Source organism: Chlamydomonas reinhardtii, chromosome 3, assembly GCF_000002595.2.
Source record: "Chlamydomonas reinhardtii strain CC-503 cw92 mt+ chromosome 3, whole genome shotgun sequence".
Lineage (NCBI taxonomy): Eukaryota > Viridiplantae > Chlorophyta > Chlorophyceae > Chlamydomonadales > Chlamydomonadaceae > Chlamydomonas > Chlamydomonas reinhardtii.
Genome location: NC_057006.1, coordinates 1,966,411 through 1,985,741, shown reverse-complemented (window position 1 = coordinate 1,985,741; position 19,331 = coordinate 1,966,411). Strand labels below are relative to the sequence as shown.

The window sequence follows — 19,331 nt, the reverse complement described above, 5'->3', positions numbered from 1 at the left end:
CGGGCCGCGGAAGTCGGACAGGCGTTGGACGACCTGCAACCTGCGTACTCCACGCAGCTTGATTGTTTGAATCCTTTGAGCAATCAGAGGTATGCTAGAGCCCCAGCATGCCATGACCGCATGGCGTCGCTCACGTGTGCCCATGGCGTCACACTCCCTGGTGGGCAAGCGATCACGCACGTTGCTGGAAGCCACTGGGCCGTGGGCGCGGTAGATACGGTATAACTGCATGGTATCACTCTCTCGTCTGTGCCTCTGTGGCCAATCACACGCGCTGTCGCCCATCACAGAAGCACGTAACACACACATAGGACTGCTTCTGGTGTCGGGCTTGTGGCAGTGGTCGAGGCAGAACCTTACACTGATTCTGGCACAATGCGCACGTAATCCGTTAAGCGCGCTAAACCACACACCGCAACCCCCTTGCCTGCCACATGCCACACGCCCACGCGGCACAGCCTCTGCATGGCTCCGCTGACCCGGCACACCTGGCCAGCTGGCCCATTGCACGCCTACCGTGAACACGGAGCAGGGACCACCTGGTGCCTTGCACGCAGTCCCTCGCCTCCCCAACCTGGCAACCCATCCAGCACCACGACTACTCCTTACAGCCCTGAAGCCAGCCCCTCCGCCAGTCTGCCGCTAAGAGTCCAGGGCCGAGAAGCTGGTGACACGCGCCGGCGCCATCTCCTTGTACTGCCGCTGCAGCCACTCCATTGTGTAGTACTCATAAATGGCGCCAACCTGTGTGTGATTGGACGGCAAAGTTGGAGGTGATCGACGACAAACGGCATTGCGGCCATCATGCTAACATGCCAGCATGCACTCACAAGCCTCCGCCCATATCCTACGCGCAGTCGCCCCTCGCCCTGGCGCATGCCCTGGCCTCTTCCTCCGCCTCCGCCTCCGGCCCGGCAACGCCACCCTGATACAACGAGCGGCCGGATTGGCGACAGCCCCCCCGGCGTGTGTCTTGCTCCCATCCAAGCTGTGCCCAAACCCGAACACGGATCCCCCGATCCACCCATCCAACCATCCACGGCAGCGCCGGCTCACCTCGCCCACGTCATCGGCGACCCCGCTGGCCTTCACCTCGTCGCTGGCGTGTGTGAGCACCGCCAGCAGCGCCGGCTCCTTTGCGATGATGCCGGCGGCGCCCTGTGGCGGTGAGTTGCATGATGAAGTGTTGGTGTATTGAAAGCAAGCGGCTCGCATACGTCACGTCGTTAACCGAGCTTAGACTGAAAACGATCAAGAAGGGCGAGCCAAGGCCCCGCAGCATTGCCCTGCTGCCGGGCCCCATCCTGTCTCCATCCACCAGTCTGCCGCCCCACCTGAATGGATATCCGCAGTGCCATGGAAACGTTCTTGGCGCGAGTGATGGTGGCGTTAGGGGGCACCGCAGCCAGAGCCGGGTGTTTAAGCACCTGTTGCGGCAAGGATCGTGGCGTCACAATTCACGCACATACGCGCCTTCGTTTCCCCTTCATCTAGCTGTTGTGAAACCACACAGTCCATTTTCACACAGTCCATAGGTGGCTGCCTAGGGACCCAAGCAGTGCCTATCCCCACATGCCCTCTCCCGCTCACCAGCTGCGCCGCAATCTCCGCCGGCACTCCAAATAGCGCCGCCAGGCTCTCTAGCCGCGCCTGCAAGGCGGTGCAGCAGACGGGCACACCCCATGTCCGTCACGCGCGATGGTGACGCACCGGGGTTTGCGTACGCAGCTGCTCAGCAGTGCGTGCGATATCCGCCGTCTTCCACAGTGCCCTCCACAGCTATCGGCCCTGGTGATTCAGGGACTGGGAATGAGAAAGCCCAAGTTTCCCTCCCTCCCTCCGTGCCCCCTCATTCCCCCTCCTTGCCTTGAGGGTGGTGGCTGTGAGCTCCAGCAGCGCGGGCTGCAGCGACAGCAGTCGCGCCACGGCCTCCGGCTCCAGCTGCAGCCGTGCCGACCAGGCCTCAATCAGCGAGTCCTGGGAGCACAGGGGCACAAGATACGATAAGGCGAAGCGGATTGATTAAAGAGTACTGCAGAATGTGCGAGACATAGGGCAGTATCAAATTATGCATGCTGGATCGCGAATGGTAATCCTCGGGACCTGGTTCGGTTTGGTTGCAGTACGACATCTACACGTCCATGACACGGCACTGCACCGCATGCCATCGCTCAGCCAGCGCGCCCTTCCGCATGCCATCTCACCTGCAGCGTGACCATCATGAACGACCCAGGGTCGCTCTTGGCCAGCGCCAAGCAGTCCGCCAGCGAGCCGCCCAGCGCCGCACCCACCGCACTCGCCGCACTGCGTACCGTCGCCGGCGCCACCACCATCAGCGCCGGCTGCTCGCGCGCCAGCGCACGCGCGGCGTCGGCGTCGGGCAGACCAAAGGTGGTGGCGAGGGACTGGATGCGCGACACGAGCGTGTCAACGGTGGTCTCGTACATGAGGCAGGGCTGCGCGCACAGCACCGCCAGCGCCTGCGCCCGGCTGCATTGCAGCGCCGTCTCCAGCGTTTCCAGGGCGGCGGCGATGGTGCCAAACTGTGCGATGGAGGTTGTGTTTTGTGGAGGGGCAGGGAGAGGGTGATGGTTGCGTGAGGGAGCGGCTTACGTCACCGGCGAGGTGACGTTCAAGGACGTCATTGGACTCCCCCTACAAACAGTCCTGCATCCCTGCCCGGCACCCCCTCCGACTGATTCCTTTCCAAGCCGGCCCCTCTCGTTCCCAGCCCCCGCACACCTGCGCGCACAGCAGCGTGGGCTGCTGCGCCATCAGCGCAGCCACGTGCTCGGGCGCCACGCCCAAGTCGGCCGCCAGCCCCTCCAGCGCGGCACACAGCAGCGGGCTGGGCAGCGCCACCAGCCCCAGGCTGCGCGACAGCAGCTCCAGTAGCGCGGGCGCGGGCACGCCGGTGGAGGCCGTCACGGCTGTAGGGAGATAAGGGGTTGAGGGGATGAGGGACAGGGTTTGGGCGTGAGGAGTGAGGGTCAGGACGAACCCCGGTTCACACGACCCATTTTTACAGGGCATCACCTGCCCCCTCGACTGAGCCTGGTGTACCCTGTGTTCCTCTTCGCTCCTAATCCGTACTGCGACGCCCCGCCCTTGCCCTCCGCCCACGGGAATCAACTACTCCCCTTCACTGAGTCTTTCATTGACGGTTACCCCTCCCCTCCCCCGACTGCCCCGTGGCTCACCCGCCACGCTCAGCTTGAGCAGGCGCTTCTCCACCGCCAGCAGCGGCGGCACCCGCGTTACCAGCTCCTCCGCCTCGGAGTCGCTGAGGCCGCAGCAGCCGGCGACATCGCGCAGGGACACCTGGATGTGCGAGGGCGGGATCACCCAAAGCAGCGCCTGCGCGGGCGGACGGGCGGGGCGGAGGGCGCCGAAGCGGCGTTGGAGGTGAGGTGAGGTGGCATGATTGCGCGGGAACTGGGCGAGCCCGATGTCCCAAGCTGCGCATACGTCGCCCTTGCAGTGCTTTACGCGCTGTGCCCGTCACAAGAAGCGTGTCGCTACCAAGCTGTCGCTCTGCCTGCTCAACTGTTGACCACCTGCCCTTCGGCAGCACCAGCCATTCAGCATCCTCGGCCTCGTCATCGCCCCTGCCTGCCGGCCCCTTCCGCTCTGGGCCCTCCGGTCCCGCCCCTCCGCCCTCACCCGTCGCCCCCTCACCTGCTTCCCCACCAGAGCCACGGTGTTGCGCAGCGGCAGGCCCAGCTTGCCCGCGAGCGTGTCCAGCCTGCGGCGCCAGCCGGAGCAGGTCAGCATGAGGAGCCCACGCAGACACGTGCGGCGCCGTCGTGGTATCGCGCAGCATGGCTTTAGTTAAGTCGCGGTCGCGCCCCAAACAACGCCTTCCTCCGACTGCTGCAATCACGCACACATCAATCCCTCCCATACCCACAGATCCCAGCCGTACGCAGTGCCACGCCGACCCTGGCCCCCAACCCGTGTTCTTACTTCCAACCTTCCCCAGCTTCCGACTTCTTCCTGCCCATCCGGCCATCTTTCCCATCCCTCGGCCTGCTGTGCTGCAGTGCTGCACAGTGCTGCTGTGCTGGCGCCCCCACGGCCCCCCCACGGCCCCCCCCGGGTCTTGGTTCGGGATTGGAACTACAGTAACTACCCACCTGTCCCTGATGATGCTCGGCTGGCTGACCGCCCACATGCCCGGCTGGGCGGCATACAGCTGCAGCGCTGCGTCCACGTCAGTGCCCAGCTCAGCTGCCATGGCCGATACCTGTGACAGCAGCGTGTGGGAACGGAGCGTGGGAGGGGAAAGGGAGAGGCGGCCAGTGTTGCAACGATAGACAGGGGGCGCGTCATCAGACCGGGCAGACCGGGGGTACGGTACTAGTGTGATGCGCCTGCGTCGGAGGCTGCGTAGGCCGCTGGGTCCCGCCCCGCTACGCGATACAACGCTTCCGTAAGCCGTGAAGCCCCAGCTCGCTGTGCCTGGTCCATTGCTCCCGGTACCCGGTGCCCTATCCCCACCTTGCTGCCTGCCTCCTCCGCCGGCCGCTCCAGCACACCCGGCACGCGCGCCGCCAGCCGCGCCGCGCGCAGCAGGTTGACGCCCAGCGCCGCCGCCAGAGCCTCCAGCGCCGTCCGGACCTGCGCCAACGCCCACGACATCGTAACAGGTACGGCATGACATCTTCAGAGGCAAAGCACGCGCGTGTGTCGGCACGCCACGCCATTCTTTCCGCTCCGCCAAGTAGGCACCCTTGCTTGCGTACCGTACATGCCAGCATCATCGTGGCCAACTCACCGTCTGCCACACCCTGACCCACGCGCTCCCTTGACTCCTACATCTATCTACTCCTGCCGAATCCCTACTCCAGACAACCCACCGTTGCTGGGTCCGCCGCCACCAGCTCGGGGTTTGCTCCCAGCAGCCCCCCTAGCACCTCCTCCTGCTCCGCCAGCTCAGGCAGCGCGGCCATGAAGGCGCGCAGGCGCTCGGCGCCCTCCGCGTACATGTCGCCTGGCACGTGGATTGGGTTGTAAGCGATGCATTGGTGTGGGGGTTGTGAGAGGTGTAAGGGTAGGGAAAGATGGGTGCAGGGAGGCAGGAGGAGGGAAGGAAAAGCACATGTGTTGGTGCAGGCTTGACAACTAGAGCTAGAAGGGCAACGTAACGCAGAGCAAACGCACCCGCCGACCAGAGCTCTTTATCCAAATCTGCAGCGGGCGCGTCGGCGCTCGCGCGCGTCCATGTGGGTCGGTCAGCGGGGCGTGGGGCCGCGACAGAGGGCTGGCGAGCGGGCGCACGCCACGACGTCGGAGAGTGTGGCGCCACGCGAGCGGCAGGGGCCGGTTCGTGATGCGCAGCGACGCGCGGCGCACCCAGCGGCTCTGCAGCAGAGCCGCGGGCCGCACAGCCCGCCCCTGGCACCGCGCGGCGAAGCAGACTAGCCATCTTGCCAATTCAGATGGTGCAAGTGCTTCGCGTGCGGTTACTCTTCAACTGGTTATGAAATGAGTCTATTGGAATTGTTATTTCAGTATTGCGAGTGGAAAGTTGATGATTTGTGTGCATGGGCCGCCGGCCGATTCCGGAACAGAACCATAGCGTCTTCAGCTTCTTGATGTTAAACGACCCTCTACATGTCCGTAGATAAGTTAATCTCAGGCTCAGCTGGCATATCACTCGTTCATTCTGACAAACGGTTTCCGTTCCAAGTATTCTGCGAGCTAAACGCAGGCTCACTTGCTGGAATTACTAAGTGGCAGCTTATACCGTTATGTCAAGAAGTCGTAAGCATGTGACGTTGGGGTTGGACGGAGATGTGCAGCCACCCGGGCCGGGGCAGGCCATAGTCCGCGCTCTGGGCTCGAGAGGTAGCAACGTGATAGAGGTAAGCAGTTTGGAGTATTCTGTCAAAGGGTGATATCGGGGTTGGCCAGGGGCGCGCAGGCAGGGCGCAAGGTTTGTGGCGCGTGCCTGTCCGCCACGCTACTGCTTAGCCCGAACGCATACCTTTGCGCACACCCGCCGGCTTGCCGGCCCCGCGGCGGCACAGGTGGAGTTCCCGGACGGGCGCCAGACGCTGGTGCTGATGCCCGCCAAATTCAATAAGAAGCTGTGGGTGAAGCGCGGCGGCTTTGTGATGGTGGAGGACAGCGCGCAGGCGGAGGGCGACACCAAGGTCACAGGCACCATCGTGTCAGTGCTGTACGACGACCAAATAAAGCAGCTACAAAAGATGGAGGGCGTTTGGTGGGTTGTGTGTTGGATGCTGCATCGGGTTGTGTTGCTGATGTGTACGCAAGTTTACGCCCAGGTGCTGTTTGGGCGATTGCAGCCAGGGCAACGGGGCATGGGGTAGCGGGCATCGACTATGCTATACCGGTACAAATGTGCGATGCGCAGCGGGGCGGGACACACGCGGCTTGGGAAGCACAGAGCCACAGAGCACTGGGAGTTGGGTCCACGGCATTTCCGCCCACGCAGCCGGTATCCGCCACAACGCCGTGCATGATGCCCGTTATGGTGTCGACTGCTGTGCAGGCCCAAGGAGTTCGCTAAGGACGGCAAGGCCAGCCTAGAAGACAGTGAGTAGGCGCCGCGCGTGCTTTGCATCCTGGGATGCTTCATGCCTGTGCAAGGACTTGTACCATTCTTGCTGCGCTTCTGTCAATGCCTAGAGGATGCCTCTCCCGGATGATGAGGCACCATGTCCAGTGGCATCAACGATACGATAGCTGCGAGCATCGGTTCGATCTGAAACGCGTTGGCTGTCCCCTGGTGATCGGTCGGCAGTGCCACCATGAGCCCCTTGCGTGGAACCCCGATGATGCAAACGTCCGCACCTGCCTCTCTGCGCATGCCTTTAACTTTACATCAACCCTCTGCATTGCAGTGATGCCGCCATCAGACAGCGAGGAGTCAGATCAAGAGGAGGGGCAAGCGGGGGCCTCGGCGGCTGCGGTGGCGGGAGCAGCGAAGGCGGTGGCGGCGCCGCATGGCGGCGACCACGGGGAGGAGGAGGGGGAGGAGGAGGACGACGACGACGGGTTACCACCCCTTCAACAGAACACCAATCGAAAGGTATGACGTGCAGCGAAGCATCCCCGGGTGCAGTCCTTGGGTTCCGTGCGCTGTCGCTGGGTCTAGGGGCTGGTGTGCGGCCGTTCGGCGGACATTCGTGTATGTGGTTACAAGATGGTGCGCACAACCTTTGCGTGCCTTCCTGCCTCGTGGAAACCGGAGGCCCGGGTCGCGGGTGACCCTTTTAACGTCAACAATTGATAACGTCCCGCTTAATGTTCTCCCCTTGTACCGGTCACCTCCTATGCTCCCATATGGAATTGAGTAATGCGGCTAACCTGACATGCTCAAATTTCAGCATCACTTCGCGCATGCTTTAGTAGAGCCTAAGCCATTGCTCACCCGTAGCTCGGCTTACATTCGGCGGACACGTCTTCCTGTCGGGAGGCGACGTCCGTGGGTGAACACCGCTAGAATTTGTTATCGGACTGACACATCTTGCAGTCCACCCTCGCCAGCGGACTGTCACTGTCCGGGTGACCGGGGTATCCGAGGCTCTGTCGCGCTCGCCGCGTTCCCACACAAAGCAACATCTTGCTGTTCCCCCCGACCCCCTCCCTCCCAGGTGGTGTACCATGAGGTGTCAGAGAGCGATGACGATGACGATGACGATTAAAATTGCGTATCGGTCAGGGGATTTCAGTGATTGCACCTCTGGCTGTGGTCACAAAGCATGACGGCGCGGGGGGGGGGGGGTGACCTTCGTGCTGCAGCAAACATGCGCCCCATCACCGCTTATCACTAACATGGCCATGCGCTGAGCAGGCCGTCTCTGGATTGACGCGGATTGATGGCAGTGCCTGGATAGCGATAGCGAGTGATTGGGAGTGTGTGCTGCAGCGTGCGTGTGCAGAGTATGGAGGAAAGGTTGATTCAGTCCTCCCCAGCCGTCCGGCCTAGGTCCGTGATGTGAGGAGCGGCTAGACAGGTTGATCTTGTCTTAGCGCTAGCCCTCTTACACCGTCCTGATTGGTCGTCTATTCTAGGCGCAAACTCAACATATTGCTTCGGCGTTTGGGGACGCGCCGTTGGCGAGAGCCACGGATATGAGGGCACTGTATCAACATGCAACGGGTAACCGCTGGCAGACGAAGTCCTGTATGCCCGTGTGCCGTGCCAGGGAAGCTGCTTTGAAGGACTTATATTGAGCCGGGATGTTTCGTATACTCTGAGTAAGTAAAGGAGTTTATAATTGCATGCTTAAGATAGGACTCTGGCTATCGAAGGGGCCCGCGTGGCTTGATCCACGCAGCGTCGTGCCGACCAGTGCGAGTCCGTCACGGACTAGAGCTGCACTGGCCGAGCCAGACTACTTGCTTGGCAATTTTAAATGCTTGTTATGTTCGCTGGTAGATGTGTATTACGCGTAGAGGCACTGGCCGGGCGAGGCGATGAAACCGACACCATGCAGGCGGGAGTTGGAGACCGACATGGCGGGCGCGCAAGTTCAGTAGCAGTGTCGCAGCCTACGCTTGTCGCCTGCCCGACATATTCGCATACTGAGCAGCGCTACATACATATAGCGCCAAGCTCCACACATTGTGGCGAAGTAGCTACGCGACTAGTAATTTAGGGTCAGCAGCACTACTCGCTTGTGTATTGTTGCACGTTTCAATACTCGACTTGTTTGCTGATTGGCCAAGACAGGTATAGTATTGTCTGTGAAAACAAGGAGCGCACGGCCAGCACATCCACTCGTAAATCGGGGCAGCTTCTCTTTGGTGACCAGGCGCTGGATCGTGCGGACTTTCTGTACAGAGGCAAGCTATTGGTGTTGCGAGTTAGGGGGCGCCGCGTGCAGTCGCTGCGCTGGCAAGCGCGCGCCATCACATCGGGCGGGTCACTGGGTCACTGCGGGCGGCCTGCGTTGTAAGAATATATGATGCATCACAATTTGTGATACCGGCATGATACATAGAACCTGCTGCTAATTCCAGCCGACAGCAAGATACAGTGTGCAGAGTGAGGAGGTCAACTGGAAGCACGCGCCCTCGCTAAACGCACAGGAAGTCTGCATATTGGTATTCCCTGGCACTCGATATGTTACCAATGCGACAAGGGCGGCTCGCCCTTGCCGCCCTCGGGCTACTGCTGCTTGCTGCGGCTGGTGAGTGACTGAGAGACCGCCACCAGGACCCACCACGTCGAGGGCGCAACTGGGGATGCGCGTCGTGTGCCCAAATGCTGCTGCCTGGGATACAAGCACATACTGGGGGCACCAATGCGCAGTGTTGTGTCAAGCACACCGCGCCTCCTCCCTGCACCTGCCATTTGCCAGCGCGCCCAATACACGGCCCGTCGTCACCGACCCAATCCCCATCCCTCGCCCCGGGCCACCCACGTTCCGCCGTCCTTTGCCCACCTGCAGGCCACGCCAGTTACCTCGTCCCCAACGGCGCCTCAAAGTTCCCCTTTGAGGGCTGCAAGCTGTCGGCGCAGGTCAGTGTGCACCAGCCTTCCACCAGGGCCACGATCTGGAGGATAGCTGCCAGCCCGCTGAGGATGGCTATTAGCTCAGGATGCCTGCCCGTGGGCCACACCTTAGATACCGTCGGCGACCTTGCATTGCCATCCCTCCGCGCAGGTCAACCGCTGGACGGTCAGCCTGTTCTCGTACAATGAGGACCCCGTTCGGGGCAGCCACGCCTGCTTCCAGTTCCATATCAAGGACCCGTCCGAGTGCGTGGACGCGGGGCTGCGCTGCTGCAACGGCATGACGAACCTGAACAAGTTCAAGATGTTCATTGGTGGGTTATGTCGGCCCTCGGCGTGAAGGAGGAGGCAAGGCATACGGGTAGCGTGAGCCTAGGCCCCAGCTCCCCAGCTGGCGTCAGGCGAATCCGTTTGTCTGCAAGCGCGTGGGAAGGCAAGCGCGTGGGAAGGTGCACAGCAGTCAACAGAAGACGCAAACGCATAATAGCGAGCCATGTGCTTTTGCATTGTGCGTTTGCAAACGCAATGCACGGGAGGGCATGCCATCTACGGCACTTCCTCATTGCCCACGACGCAGCGCTGCCAAGGTGCTGATGCCTGGCCTCTGACTTGTGCTAACCCATGTCTCATGCAACGCGCGCAGACAACGTGTGCCAGCGCGCCGACATCTTCAACATCACAGTCAACGGCGGTCAAACCACCGCCGCCTTCAAGGAGTACATGAATGTGCGTGGGGGAGCGGGGGTGCCGTCAAGCCGCGCCGGCGGCGAGCCGTGAAGGCAGTGAGGGAGTGGATGGACACTGGAACCGGAGCTGCACGCAAGCAGGAGGTTGGGAAGGGCGGCGCATGCGTGTGTTGTCACCATTGTGGCGGGTGATGGAGGTGATGAGAACCGAATCCAACATGACCTGGTGGTGGGGGCTGCGGCAACGACCCAGCCCGTCGTGTGAAGGCAGTGCCGCCCCTGACTACCTGCGATGCAGTTGTGGGTCTTGCACAGTGGTTCCCGGCGCAGCGTGTGGTGCCTTCAATTGTTCGTCCCCAACCCGCCCGAAACCCCAACCCCGCAGGACGACCCTGCACGCTCCACGCTCAAGATCACAAACATGCAGATCCCCTTTGCCAAGATCGATGGCACCAAGCTGTGCTTCACCCTGCGCGGCACCGCCAACAACGGCAACTGCCCCACGCTGACGGCGTGGGCCAACCCCGTGACGCGCCAGTACGGCCTGCTGGTACGTCGCCGCCGTACAGGGCCACAGCCGGGCCACCCCCTGCCGCCGCTGATCCCCGCTGATTCCCCGCTGACGCCGGCCCTGATGTTCCACCCTAGAGCTGCCATAGCCCCCTTTGAGACTATTTTTTGGGACTTGTTGAAGTGTAACAGGACTGTGTTGCTGAGGTCGTGTCGGCGGGCGGGTTCAGTCTTATGGGGCATGGTGGAAACAACGCATTCGCACCACCCACGCCCTCTCTACCGTCGTGGTCATACACAGGAGCTGGGGTTGTACGACAAGAAGGTGTCCAACTACGAGTGCTGCCCCATGTTTGTGTTCCCCGTCACTGGTCGCGTGGGGTCGCCGCCGCCCAAGGGCAATCCCACTGACCAGCCCTCGCCCAACACGCCACCCGCGCCCCCGGATGCGCCTGCCACGCCAGAGCCCGTGGAGGCACCGCTTTCGCCGCCGCCGCCCCCCTCGCCGCGCCCGCCCTCTCCGCGCCCGCCCTCGCCGCGTCCCTCGCCTCCCAGCCCCAGCCCGTCGGTGATGCCTGCGCCGCCCAGTCCGCCGCCCCCCTCCCCCCCGCCGCCGTCGCCGCCTCCCCCCTCGCCTCCTCCTCCGTCTCCTCCTCCCCCCTCGCCTCCTCCTCCGTCTCCTCCTCCCCCCTCGCCGCCTCCGCCGTCTCCTCCTCCCCCCAGCCCACCCCCTCCTAGCCCGCCGCCGCCGGTACTGTCCCCACCACCTGTCGACCAGTCGCCGCCTAGCCCCCCTCCCCCCAGCCCGCCTCCCCCCAGCCCGCCTCCCCCCAGCCCTCCTCCCCCCAGCCCCCCTCCTCCTAGCCCCAAGCCGCCCAGCCCCAAGCCCCCCAGCCCTAAGCCGCCTTCGCCGATCAGGCGCGTTCGCCCCGCCAAGCCTCCCTCGCCGCCCCCGCCCCCTCCCTCACCGCCCGGGGCGACCCCCTGCAAGAAGAAGAAGGGCTGCGCTCCGCCGCCTGCTGGCGGCGTCGCGCCCTGCAAGAAGCGGAAGTGCCGGCCGCCGCCGCCGGAGCAGCTTCCTGACGTCAGCACCCCCTCTCCCGATCCCTCGCCCTCGAGCCCTTCGCCAAGTAAGCCCTGCTGCGCTGCTTGCCCTTCTTTCACTGCGCCCGCAATTCCGCCCTTGTAACCGACATCCTCCCCAGCCCATCCACTTATCACGCCGCCGCTCCTGCTGCTCCCTGCCGCAGCCGGCCCGACCGCGGCGCTGTCGTTCACCCGCGGCGGATTCCGCTACGACATCTACGCCGACCGCTCCGCGACGTTCGTAACGGCAGAGGCGGCCTGCGCCGCCGCCGCGGGCGGCTCTGGCCACCTGGTGTCCCTGCTGACGGCCGAGGAGTCCGCGGCCTTGGAGTCCCTGCTGCGGTCCGCCGGCGCGGCGGCCAGCGTGGGCAACGGCTCGAGCGTGTCCCTGTGGATCGGGCTGCGCATGCGCCTGGCTGACGGCAAGTTCTGGTGAGTAACCAGTGCCGCGGCGCTGTGTATGCGGGCAGGCGAGGCGGTTTGTACGGGCAAGCATACCACCGTTAGCTGCATTTGCTGCTTGCACATAGTCAGATTGTCCCATCCTGTAACGTCGCAAGAATATGACCCTTCCAATGCCTGACAGCTTATGATGGTCACAGCTGGTGGCGCCCATACAGTATCTTACACCGGAACTGGCCCAGTGCTGGGCAAAGAACGACAAAACAGCACGACACCCCTATCATAACCACACCATACCGCCTCCACGCCACCTCCACACCTCTCTAACACCCACCTCAGCACCACAACACGCCCGCCTCAACACCACACCACCTGGACAACCGCACCACAGGACCGACGACAACCAACTGGAGTACCTCCCGGTGGCGGACGCGGGCAATGTGGTGGACGGGGCCTGCTACAGCCTGGTGTGCGGCGCCGCCAGCGGCACCTGCAACTGGACGCCGGCGATGACGTCCAGCCCCGCCACCGGCTGCCTGAGCTCCACGCAGGACGGCTACGTGTGCAAGACTACGAGTGAGTAGGGGCGTGTTCGCCACGCCGTGTGGCGTTGTGAGACCCTGTGAGGAGCCTGGCGACCGCGGGGGAGGGGGGGGGCATGTGACGGTTGTGCACTCGCAGGAACATGGTGCATGCCGTCGTACGGGTTTAAGGCAATCGCGCGCATGCCGCTGACACTGTTGCACGCTCCGTTCATGCCCCACAGGCGCCTAAGTGGAGACGGACAGGATGGACGAGTATGAAACCACGAAGAATACAATCGCGGATGCATGGCCGACAGGAGTAGAGTTAGGAGATTCATGCTCGAGGCACGCTATGTGAACTGGGGCACCTTAGCATCTGGATGGAGTCTAACTGTCTAAGACCCGGTGCACGGGATGTGCAGCGTTTGCAAGCAGGCGTTGCGACCCCTGGCGGTCCGGCCGCCTGCAAGCCTGCACGCCACCGAAAGCAACGCTTTCGACGCCTCTGGGTCAGAGAGCTTGGGGAAGTGGATGAGTGTTAGTCGGACCTAATTAATTTTTCCCTCTAGCCCTACTTAATGTCTTAGCTGCAAGACCATTGACTGGGCAGGAAAGTGCGGAGCATCCCGCTTCGTGCATGGGTGATACTACCAATAGGGTGGGGCGCGGCGCGTGGACGAGGGGGGGGCTTGGCCGGCTTGCCCCCTACGGTAGGTGGTTTGGAAGAGGTCACCTGCTGACCTGCGCTGAGTAGGTGGCGCGGGCCTCAGGGCACCTACAAGATACGGGCACTGAACAAAGAAGTGGAAAGCTGGTTGTGCGTCCATGAAAGCACCGTGCTCAAAGCCGGGCCATGTAACCAGTCTTGGGCCCCTTCCACCTCAAACTCAAAGCACTGCGTAGCGCAGCTGACATGGTAAGAGTTCTGTGTGCAGGCGGTCTGGGGCTGAAGGAGACGGCGACATGTTGCTGAGTGCCAGCCGGCAGCGCTCACGGCCAGGGGTGCCCCTGGTGCCTGCCGAGTGCCGGCAGCGCTCACCCTGCTGAGGAAGCGACCGCCGCCGGCCGGTCGCCCATCAGACTTAACGCTAGCCCAAAGGGAACGTCATCCAACATACAGGAATGAAAACGAAATTTTATTTTAGTTCATCGTCGTTGCCACATGAACGCCAGTCTGAGAGGGTCTGAGTCTGTCTCCTGGATCCAATGTTCCGCCGGAATTTAAACAATCGTTGGTGGCTTTCCTTGGGCAGTCGGGCTATAAGCAAAGCTTTCATGGTAAGATGTAATTGAACTGACTCATGAATGAGTTCCCATTCTACGCAGGGGCAGTGCTCCGGCGATTGGTGATAAGCTTTCCGAGACCAACGTGGCGGGTTTGAAGCAATCCTCGTTTGTTTGGTCATTGGCGCCAGCCGGATTCAGGCCGGATTTCTTCGGCGCCCGTGTGACTGGCGCGAAAAGCTGGCACCGTAGCGACTGCCCCCGGCCATGGTTGTTCCTGGGCTGCACTTAATAGAAGACGTCCTTGCTTCACTATAAAATCAGCATGGCCGGCCAGTTCGGGCTTGCTGTCTGTGAGTGAGAGAGAGTCAAGGATAGAGTGTGTAATCGAGCACAGCAGTTGGTTCAAGCACTCTCCGCAGAAGGAAGCGCTTGTCCACAGCACAACATATAGATCCTATTACTCGCCTTGCCGCATGAAGCAAATGAAGACATTGTAAAAACGTTAGCAAGGTGTGCCTCTGCACATATCCTCTGGCTATGACAGCCCTAAAGCTTCTTGTCCTAGCTGCTATCATAACAGGTAGCAGAATTGCTGCTGGGGACAATAGATATGTAGCCACGAATGAAGCGGAGCTCCGAACAGCCCTGCTCAGCGCGACAGCCAGAAACCAAACACTTGTATCGGTCGTATTGCCGGCATCAGAAATCATCATTTCGCAGACGCTTACGGTGTCATTGAGTCTCGAGCTTATCGGCGCTAGCAGCAGCCTTGACCCAAAAGCGCCCTCGTCTGTCTTTCGGTGTGGCGCCGCGAACATTAGCCTTGTCGTTCTAACTGCGTCCTCGACAAGCTTTACTGCGGACAACATTGCTTTTCGCGACTGCACCCGGCCTGGCGTTGTGGTGGCGCCGGGGAGCACGGCGACGATTACCATTTCGAACAGCGTCTTCACAAACTTCACCCGTGTCCTGGTGGGTTGCTGTAACTTACTTGCAACGGTCAGCTACAAACGAATGGCACGTCGGCGGCGCGCACGTCGGCGGCGCGCACGTCGGCGGCGCGTACGGGGTACCGAATGGCTGGGGAACATACGTCGATTACCCGCCAAGCTCCCTGCACTCAAAGTCGTGCTGACTGTTACGCGACTGTGCAGGAACCCGGGCGGCCCAACACACTCAACTCCGCCCGTCCCACGCCGCCAAGCGCCACCACTGCTGCACTGGCTATCGACGCGCCGGCCTTTGCTGGCAGCCTCACCATTCGCAACACGGTCTTCACCTACAACACTTTCATTGCTGGGCCGCTCCTTCCCGAGAGCGATACTGGCGGTGGCTCTGAGTCAGTGGGCACGGCAGGAGGTGGGGGCCTCAGCAGTGACGGCGGTAGCAGTGACGCAGGAGCCAGAGATGGCGGCAGTAGTGATGGGGTCGCTGAGGGCAGCGGAAGCGGCGATGGCACTGCCACCAGCGGGGATGGCACCAGCGGGAGCGGCGGCAATGGCGCCCACCGCCGACTGCGGCGCAGCATGCTGGTGCAGCAGCTTCTGCGTGGCGGCGCGTCCGTATCAGAGGCCACGGCTCGGGCCCACAGCCTGGGGAGCCGCCTTAGTGAGGCCGAGCTCCGCGCCCTGTTTGCAGATGAGGGCCCGGCCACAAGGTGGGCCTCGACCTCATCCACCTCCGCGGCTAGCCTTGCGCGCGAGCGCTCGCGGCTGCTGGAGTCTGCTGGGCTGGGCGCACAAGCTGCAGGCAGCGTGTCACCGGAGATAGCTCCCACCACCGCTTTCGGTGCGGCGCGGCAGCAGCTGCAGCTGGCCGCTGAGCGACGCCGTGCCCCGCAGAAGCGAAGGCAGGCGACTGAGACTGCTGTAGCCGCCGCCGCCGCCTCTGCAGCTGCAGCCACTCTGCATCGGGGCCAGTGGAGGCAGCTGCAGCAGGGCAGCAGCAGCGGCAGCAACGGAACCACCGATGCCAGCACCAACAGCACTGACGCATTCAGCAGCAGCACCGGCGGCGCGGACACCTCCACTGCCGCCGCCGCTACTGGTGAGAACACAACCGATGCTGGTTCCACAAACACGGATGAAGATGGCTCAACCGGATCCGGAACAACCGACCCGTCAAACGAGGCAGACTCACCAGCTTCAGCTCCGGCGCCGGAGCCGGACTGGACGTCATGGCGTGGACAGCTGTTGTGGCACGCGAACGAGCTTCACCCAGGGCTGCAGGCACGGAAGTGTGCAGGGCCGCCTGCTGGGTCACCTACGGGGCAGCGTTCTCACGGGAGCCGGGACAGCGGCGACGTATGAGTGTCAGTGGGAGGAAAGTGTATCGTACTGTTGTGGTGCTGTGGGCTTGCAGGGCAGCAATGCTCGGGGGTGATACGCACGCTTGGGGCACCATCCCGCCCTGCCTAACGCTGCACAGGGCCTAACGCTGCCGCTGTGCAGGAGGGTCCCTGGGCGGATGACATCGAGGCCGCCGTGTCGGTCATCTGCAAACCCAGTGGCACCACCAATGCCTGCTCGGTGCAACTGGAATCAGTTACGTTTGAAGACAACACCGGTACGTGCGCGCGCATGCTTGCCTTTGGGCACGGGACCCTAGCTAGCGTGTGACGCCACGGTGGTGAAACGTCTGAGGCTGAAGGTTGGAAATTACCTCATCTCCTCACGCCTCTAGGGCAGCTGGTGGTGCAGATGTCGGCTCTATGGAAGCTGGGGGCGCCGGAAAGAGGGCCAACTGGGTCGGGGCGGGGTTGCTTATGGGGCCCGCGAATGTTCATCCGGGCAATGGACTCGCCAAGTCGCTTCTCGCTCCGGCTTACTTTGACCCGCCGCCTATTTGCGATCAATAGGCCTTACTGAATATTATGTGTGTCGCGATGATGCAACGTGGGACACACAAAGACCGGTTGCTTGTGTGTATGCGCTTTGCCTCTACTCCGTCACGGTGCCATAATGCGCCTACAGGCGTGGCAACCAGTTCGCTGTACGTGTTGTGCGACGGCGGTCAGGCATCCGGCGCCTGCACTGTGTCCCTCACCGACTGCACCCTCCGCAACAACAAGCTGCTGTTGCAGCCCGCTCTGGACCCAGAGAACCTGTCCCCGCCCGGGTTCCTGGGCACCATCTTTGACCCGGAGCCGGGCCCGGGCAAGAAGCTACTGGATGCCATGGTGCCGTGGCTCACCTACACGTACCCGCTGCTGCAGTACTGGAAGACGGTGCGTCGGCGTTGCATGGAGGCGGGGAAGGAGCGGAGCTGCGGTACAGGGAGATGGCGCGGAGCCAGAGCACCGTACAACGGGTATGCAAGGTCAGCATGCTTGCTTGGAGTACCGCTTATGGAGTACCTCTTGCTGACACTGTCTCACTATCTAATGGCATGCATTTTGCCTCAGGTGCCGGACTTCAGATGGTTCGGACTCCAGGACGCTGCAAATCTGCCCAGCGTCACTGGCCGCACGCTGGGCGCCGTGGTGGTGCACAGCCGCAACGCGCCCTCACCTGGCCTGGCGCCCGACAGGCCGCCGGTGCTTTCTGTCACCGTGACGGGCGGCGAGTACAGCGGCAACGACGGCGCCGCACTCATGAGCACGGCCACAGGTGAGCATCACGGTCGTGGGGCTCCACGCAACATACAGCAAAGCGTAAAATGGCCCCGCCAGCCGAGTGCAATGTGCTGAGGCATTGGGCCTGTTGCTTGCTCTCAATGGGGCCGCCGCCCCCCAGACTGGAGCCGCATGGCTGGTGGCAACGGCAACTGGTCGGATGCTGCTGGCTCCTACTTCCGGCACAGCGCCGACTTCACCCTCAGTGGCCTCAACATCAGCGGCCACATGAGTGGAGTGCCGGCGGTGTGGCTGCGCTGGCCGCGAGCTGCGACCGTTTCAGGCTGCCTGGTGAGGGGTCGGTGCCGTTCGTTGCTGGCCGCGCGGCCCTTGCTATGGGCAAGGGACCCGGTGCCGTACTATTACTTATTCGTGTTGCCGAGCTTAGAGTGACTGCATCCATCACTGCTGCCTCGTTCCCATCCCCTCAGGTGACCAACAGTAACGGCGGCATCTGGATGGATGAGGTCCGCGACACAGCCGTGATGGAGTCCAGCGTATTCCAGGGTGCGTACGTGCGTGCATGTGTGTGTATATGTGTGTGCGTGCATATGTGTCAAGCACAAGGGAAGAATCACGCTGGACGTGCGTGCGTGGATGGCGCCGATTTCCACATGTCCGCTGCAATCCCAGTCTATCTGCATACTACATAGTGGCCACTTGCTGGTGCCTTGACGCGCGCTAACGTGCCTGTGCCATTTCCACGCGCGCCTTTCAGGTAACCACATGCCAGCCCAGAAGTGGGTGTGGCACCGCAACTTCCTGGCGATCGCGCGTTTCGAAGACCCGATCATCAACTTCCCCCAAGACACCGGCCTGGGCTCGTACCATCTGGCAATGCTGCAAATGACACCGCAGGGCGATGCCACGCCTAACACCGCAACCGTATCAAACTGTTGGTTTGACGGTGCGTACAGAAAGCTGCTGGCAGCGTGCACAGAGGGCTCTGAGCCACCCGTCCCTCTTGCCGCATGACTTGGTCTCTTGATGCCATTTTACATTCGCCAAACCGATCCACCCTCGCACTGCTAACGCACAGGAAACCCAAGCTTCGTTACGGGTAACTTGTACGTTGGCGGCTCCGACGGTCTGACTAATGCGAAGAACGCACTACCGGGCCGCACCACTTTTACCCTTGCCAACACGAACTTCACGCGGAACTACTGCCGGTAGGTGCGACTGCTTGTGTTTCAAGCTGTGCAAGCATTGTTCTGCGTGCGCAACTACCGTACCGCGACCTTACGCAACAGCACCGTGCAACACGCACACACCTCGCAGGCGCTTTTCTGGCGGCAGGTCGGCCGACCCGGATGCCCAGGGGTCGAAATGCTACACAGGCGAGCGGCCTTTTCTTTCGGTCGAGGTGCATACCGTAATGGTTGATACCTGCAGGTGCGTGGGAGAGAGCGCAGCAAGCATGAAAGCTGCAAATGTAGCTGAATGAATCTCCTCCTCGTTTGCCCAGGTTTGAGGACAACCTTAACGGTGGCGCATTTGTCGACTTCAGCACGTTGGTGACGGTGGCCAACACGGCCTTCACCAACAACCTCCAGACCTACGACTTCACGATGAACTCCCAGAAGTCAGACATGAGCCAGGGTACGTCGAAATCTGCCCTGCTCTTCTTGCCGCCGTCTGAGGGCACATGCATGACTGGGTAGCGGCTGGGAATGTGGCTGGGAGGGGAGGGGAGGAGGGAGGAGGGAGGAGGGAGGAGGGAGGAGGGAGGAGGGAGGAGGGAGGAGGGAGGAGGGAGGAGGGAGGAGGGAGGAGGGGGGAGGGGGGAGGGG

General features: G+C 62.3%; 4 protein-coding genes across 4 annotated transcripts in view; 3 read left to right on the top strand and 1 right to left on the bottom strand.

Annotated features, from left to right (window-relative positions):
• Nucleotides 1–9: 9 nt before the first annotated feature.
• Nucleotides 10–5,471, bottom strand: CHLRE_03g155850v5 (uncharacterized protein). Its single transcript, XM_043060590.1, has 13 exons — nucleotides 5,164–5,471; nucleotides 4,860–4,993; nucleotides 4,501–4,620; nucleotides 4,137–4,246; nucleotides 3,679–3,745; nucleotides 3,201–3,357; nucleotides 2,743–2,930; nucleotides 2,205–2,543; nucleotides 1,867–1,977; nucleotides 1,591–1,650; nucleotides 1,335–1,427; nucleotides 1,057–1,158; nucleotides 10–744 (listed from the first exon to the last, which is right to left on the bottom strand). The coding sequence occupies exons 1-13, from the start codon at nucleotides 5,426–5,428 to the stop codon at nucleotides 643–645; spliced, it is 1,848 nt and encodes a 615-aa protein (XP_042925719.1). The 5' UTR covers nucleotides 5,429–5,471; the 3' UTR covers nucleotides 10–642.
• Nucleotides 5,472–5,631: 160 nt separating this feature from the next.
• Nucleotides 5,632–8,467, top strand: CHLRE_03g155800v5 (uncharacterized protein). The gene is made up of 5 exons (XM_043060589.1): nucleotides 5,632–5,867; nucleotides 6,033–6,229; nucleotides 6,521–6,564; nucleotides 6,873–7,060; nucleotides 7,626–8,467. Exons 1-5 carry the CDS (start codon nucleotides 5,754–5,756, stop codon nucleotides 7,674–7,676), a joined length of 594 nt encoding a protein of 197 aa, XP_042925718.1. The 5' UTR covers nucleotides 5,632–5,753; the 3' UTR covers nucleotides 7,677–8,467.
• Nucleotides 8,468–8,531: 64 nt separating this feature from the next.
• Nucleotides 8,532–13,572, top strand: CHLRE_03g155750v5 (uncharacterized protein). The gene is made up of 10 exons (XM_043060588.1): nucleotides 8,532–8,956; nucleotides 9,067–9,167; nucleotides 9,429–9,499; nucleotides 9,645–9,807; nucleotides 10,137–10,219; nucleotides 10,565–10,729; nucleotides 10,991–11,819; nucleotides 11,940–12,207; nucleotides 12,569–12,753; nucleotides 12,944–13,572. The coding sequence occupies exons 1-10, from the start codon at nucleotides 8,940–8,942 to the stop codon at nucleotides 12,949–12,951; spliced, it is 1,890 nt and encodes a 629-aa protein (XP_042925717.1). The 5' UTR covers nucleotides 8,532–8,939; the 3' UTR covers nucleotides 12,952–13,572.
• Nucleotides 13,573–14,241: 669 nt separating this feature from the next.
• Nucleotides 14,242–19,331, top strand: part of CHLRE_03g155700v5 (uncharacterized protein) — a 17,611-nt gene continuing 12,521 nt past the window's right edge. Inside the window, exons 1-11 of the mRNA XM_043060587.1 lie at nucleotides 14,242–14,945; nucleotides 15,083–16,156; nucleotides 16,379–16,493; nucleotides 16,901–17,154; nucleotides 17,332–17,536; nucleotides 17,663–17,832; nucleotides 17,973–18,048; nucleotides 18,260–18,448; nucleotides 18,581–18,710; nucleotides 18,820–18,933; nucleotides 19,007–19,140. Of these exons, the coding sequence (XP_042925716.1) occupies nucleotides 14,943–14,945; nucleotides 15,083–16,156; nucleotides 16,379–16,493; nucleotides 16,901–17,154; nucleotides 17,332–17,536; nucleotides 17,663–17,832; nucleotides 17,973–18,048; nucleotides 18,260–18,448; nucleotides 18,581–18,710; nucleotides 18,820–18,933; nucleotides 19,007–19,140 (2,464 nt within the window). The 5' untranslated portion in view covers nucleotides 14,242–14,942. The remainder of the gene's footprint in view (nucleotides 14,946–15,082; nucleotides 16,157–16,378; nucleotides 16,494–16,900; nucleotides 17,155–17,331; nucleotides 17,537–17,662; nucleotides 17,833–17,972; nucleotides 18,049–18,259; nucleotides 18,449–18,580; nucleotides 18,711–18,819; nucleotides 18,934–19,006; nucleotides 19,141–19,331) is intronic.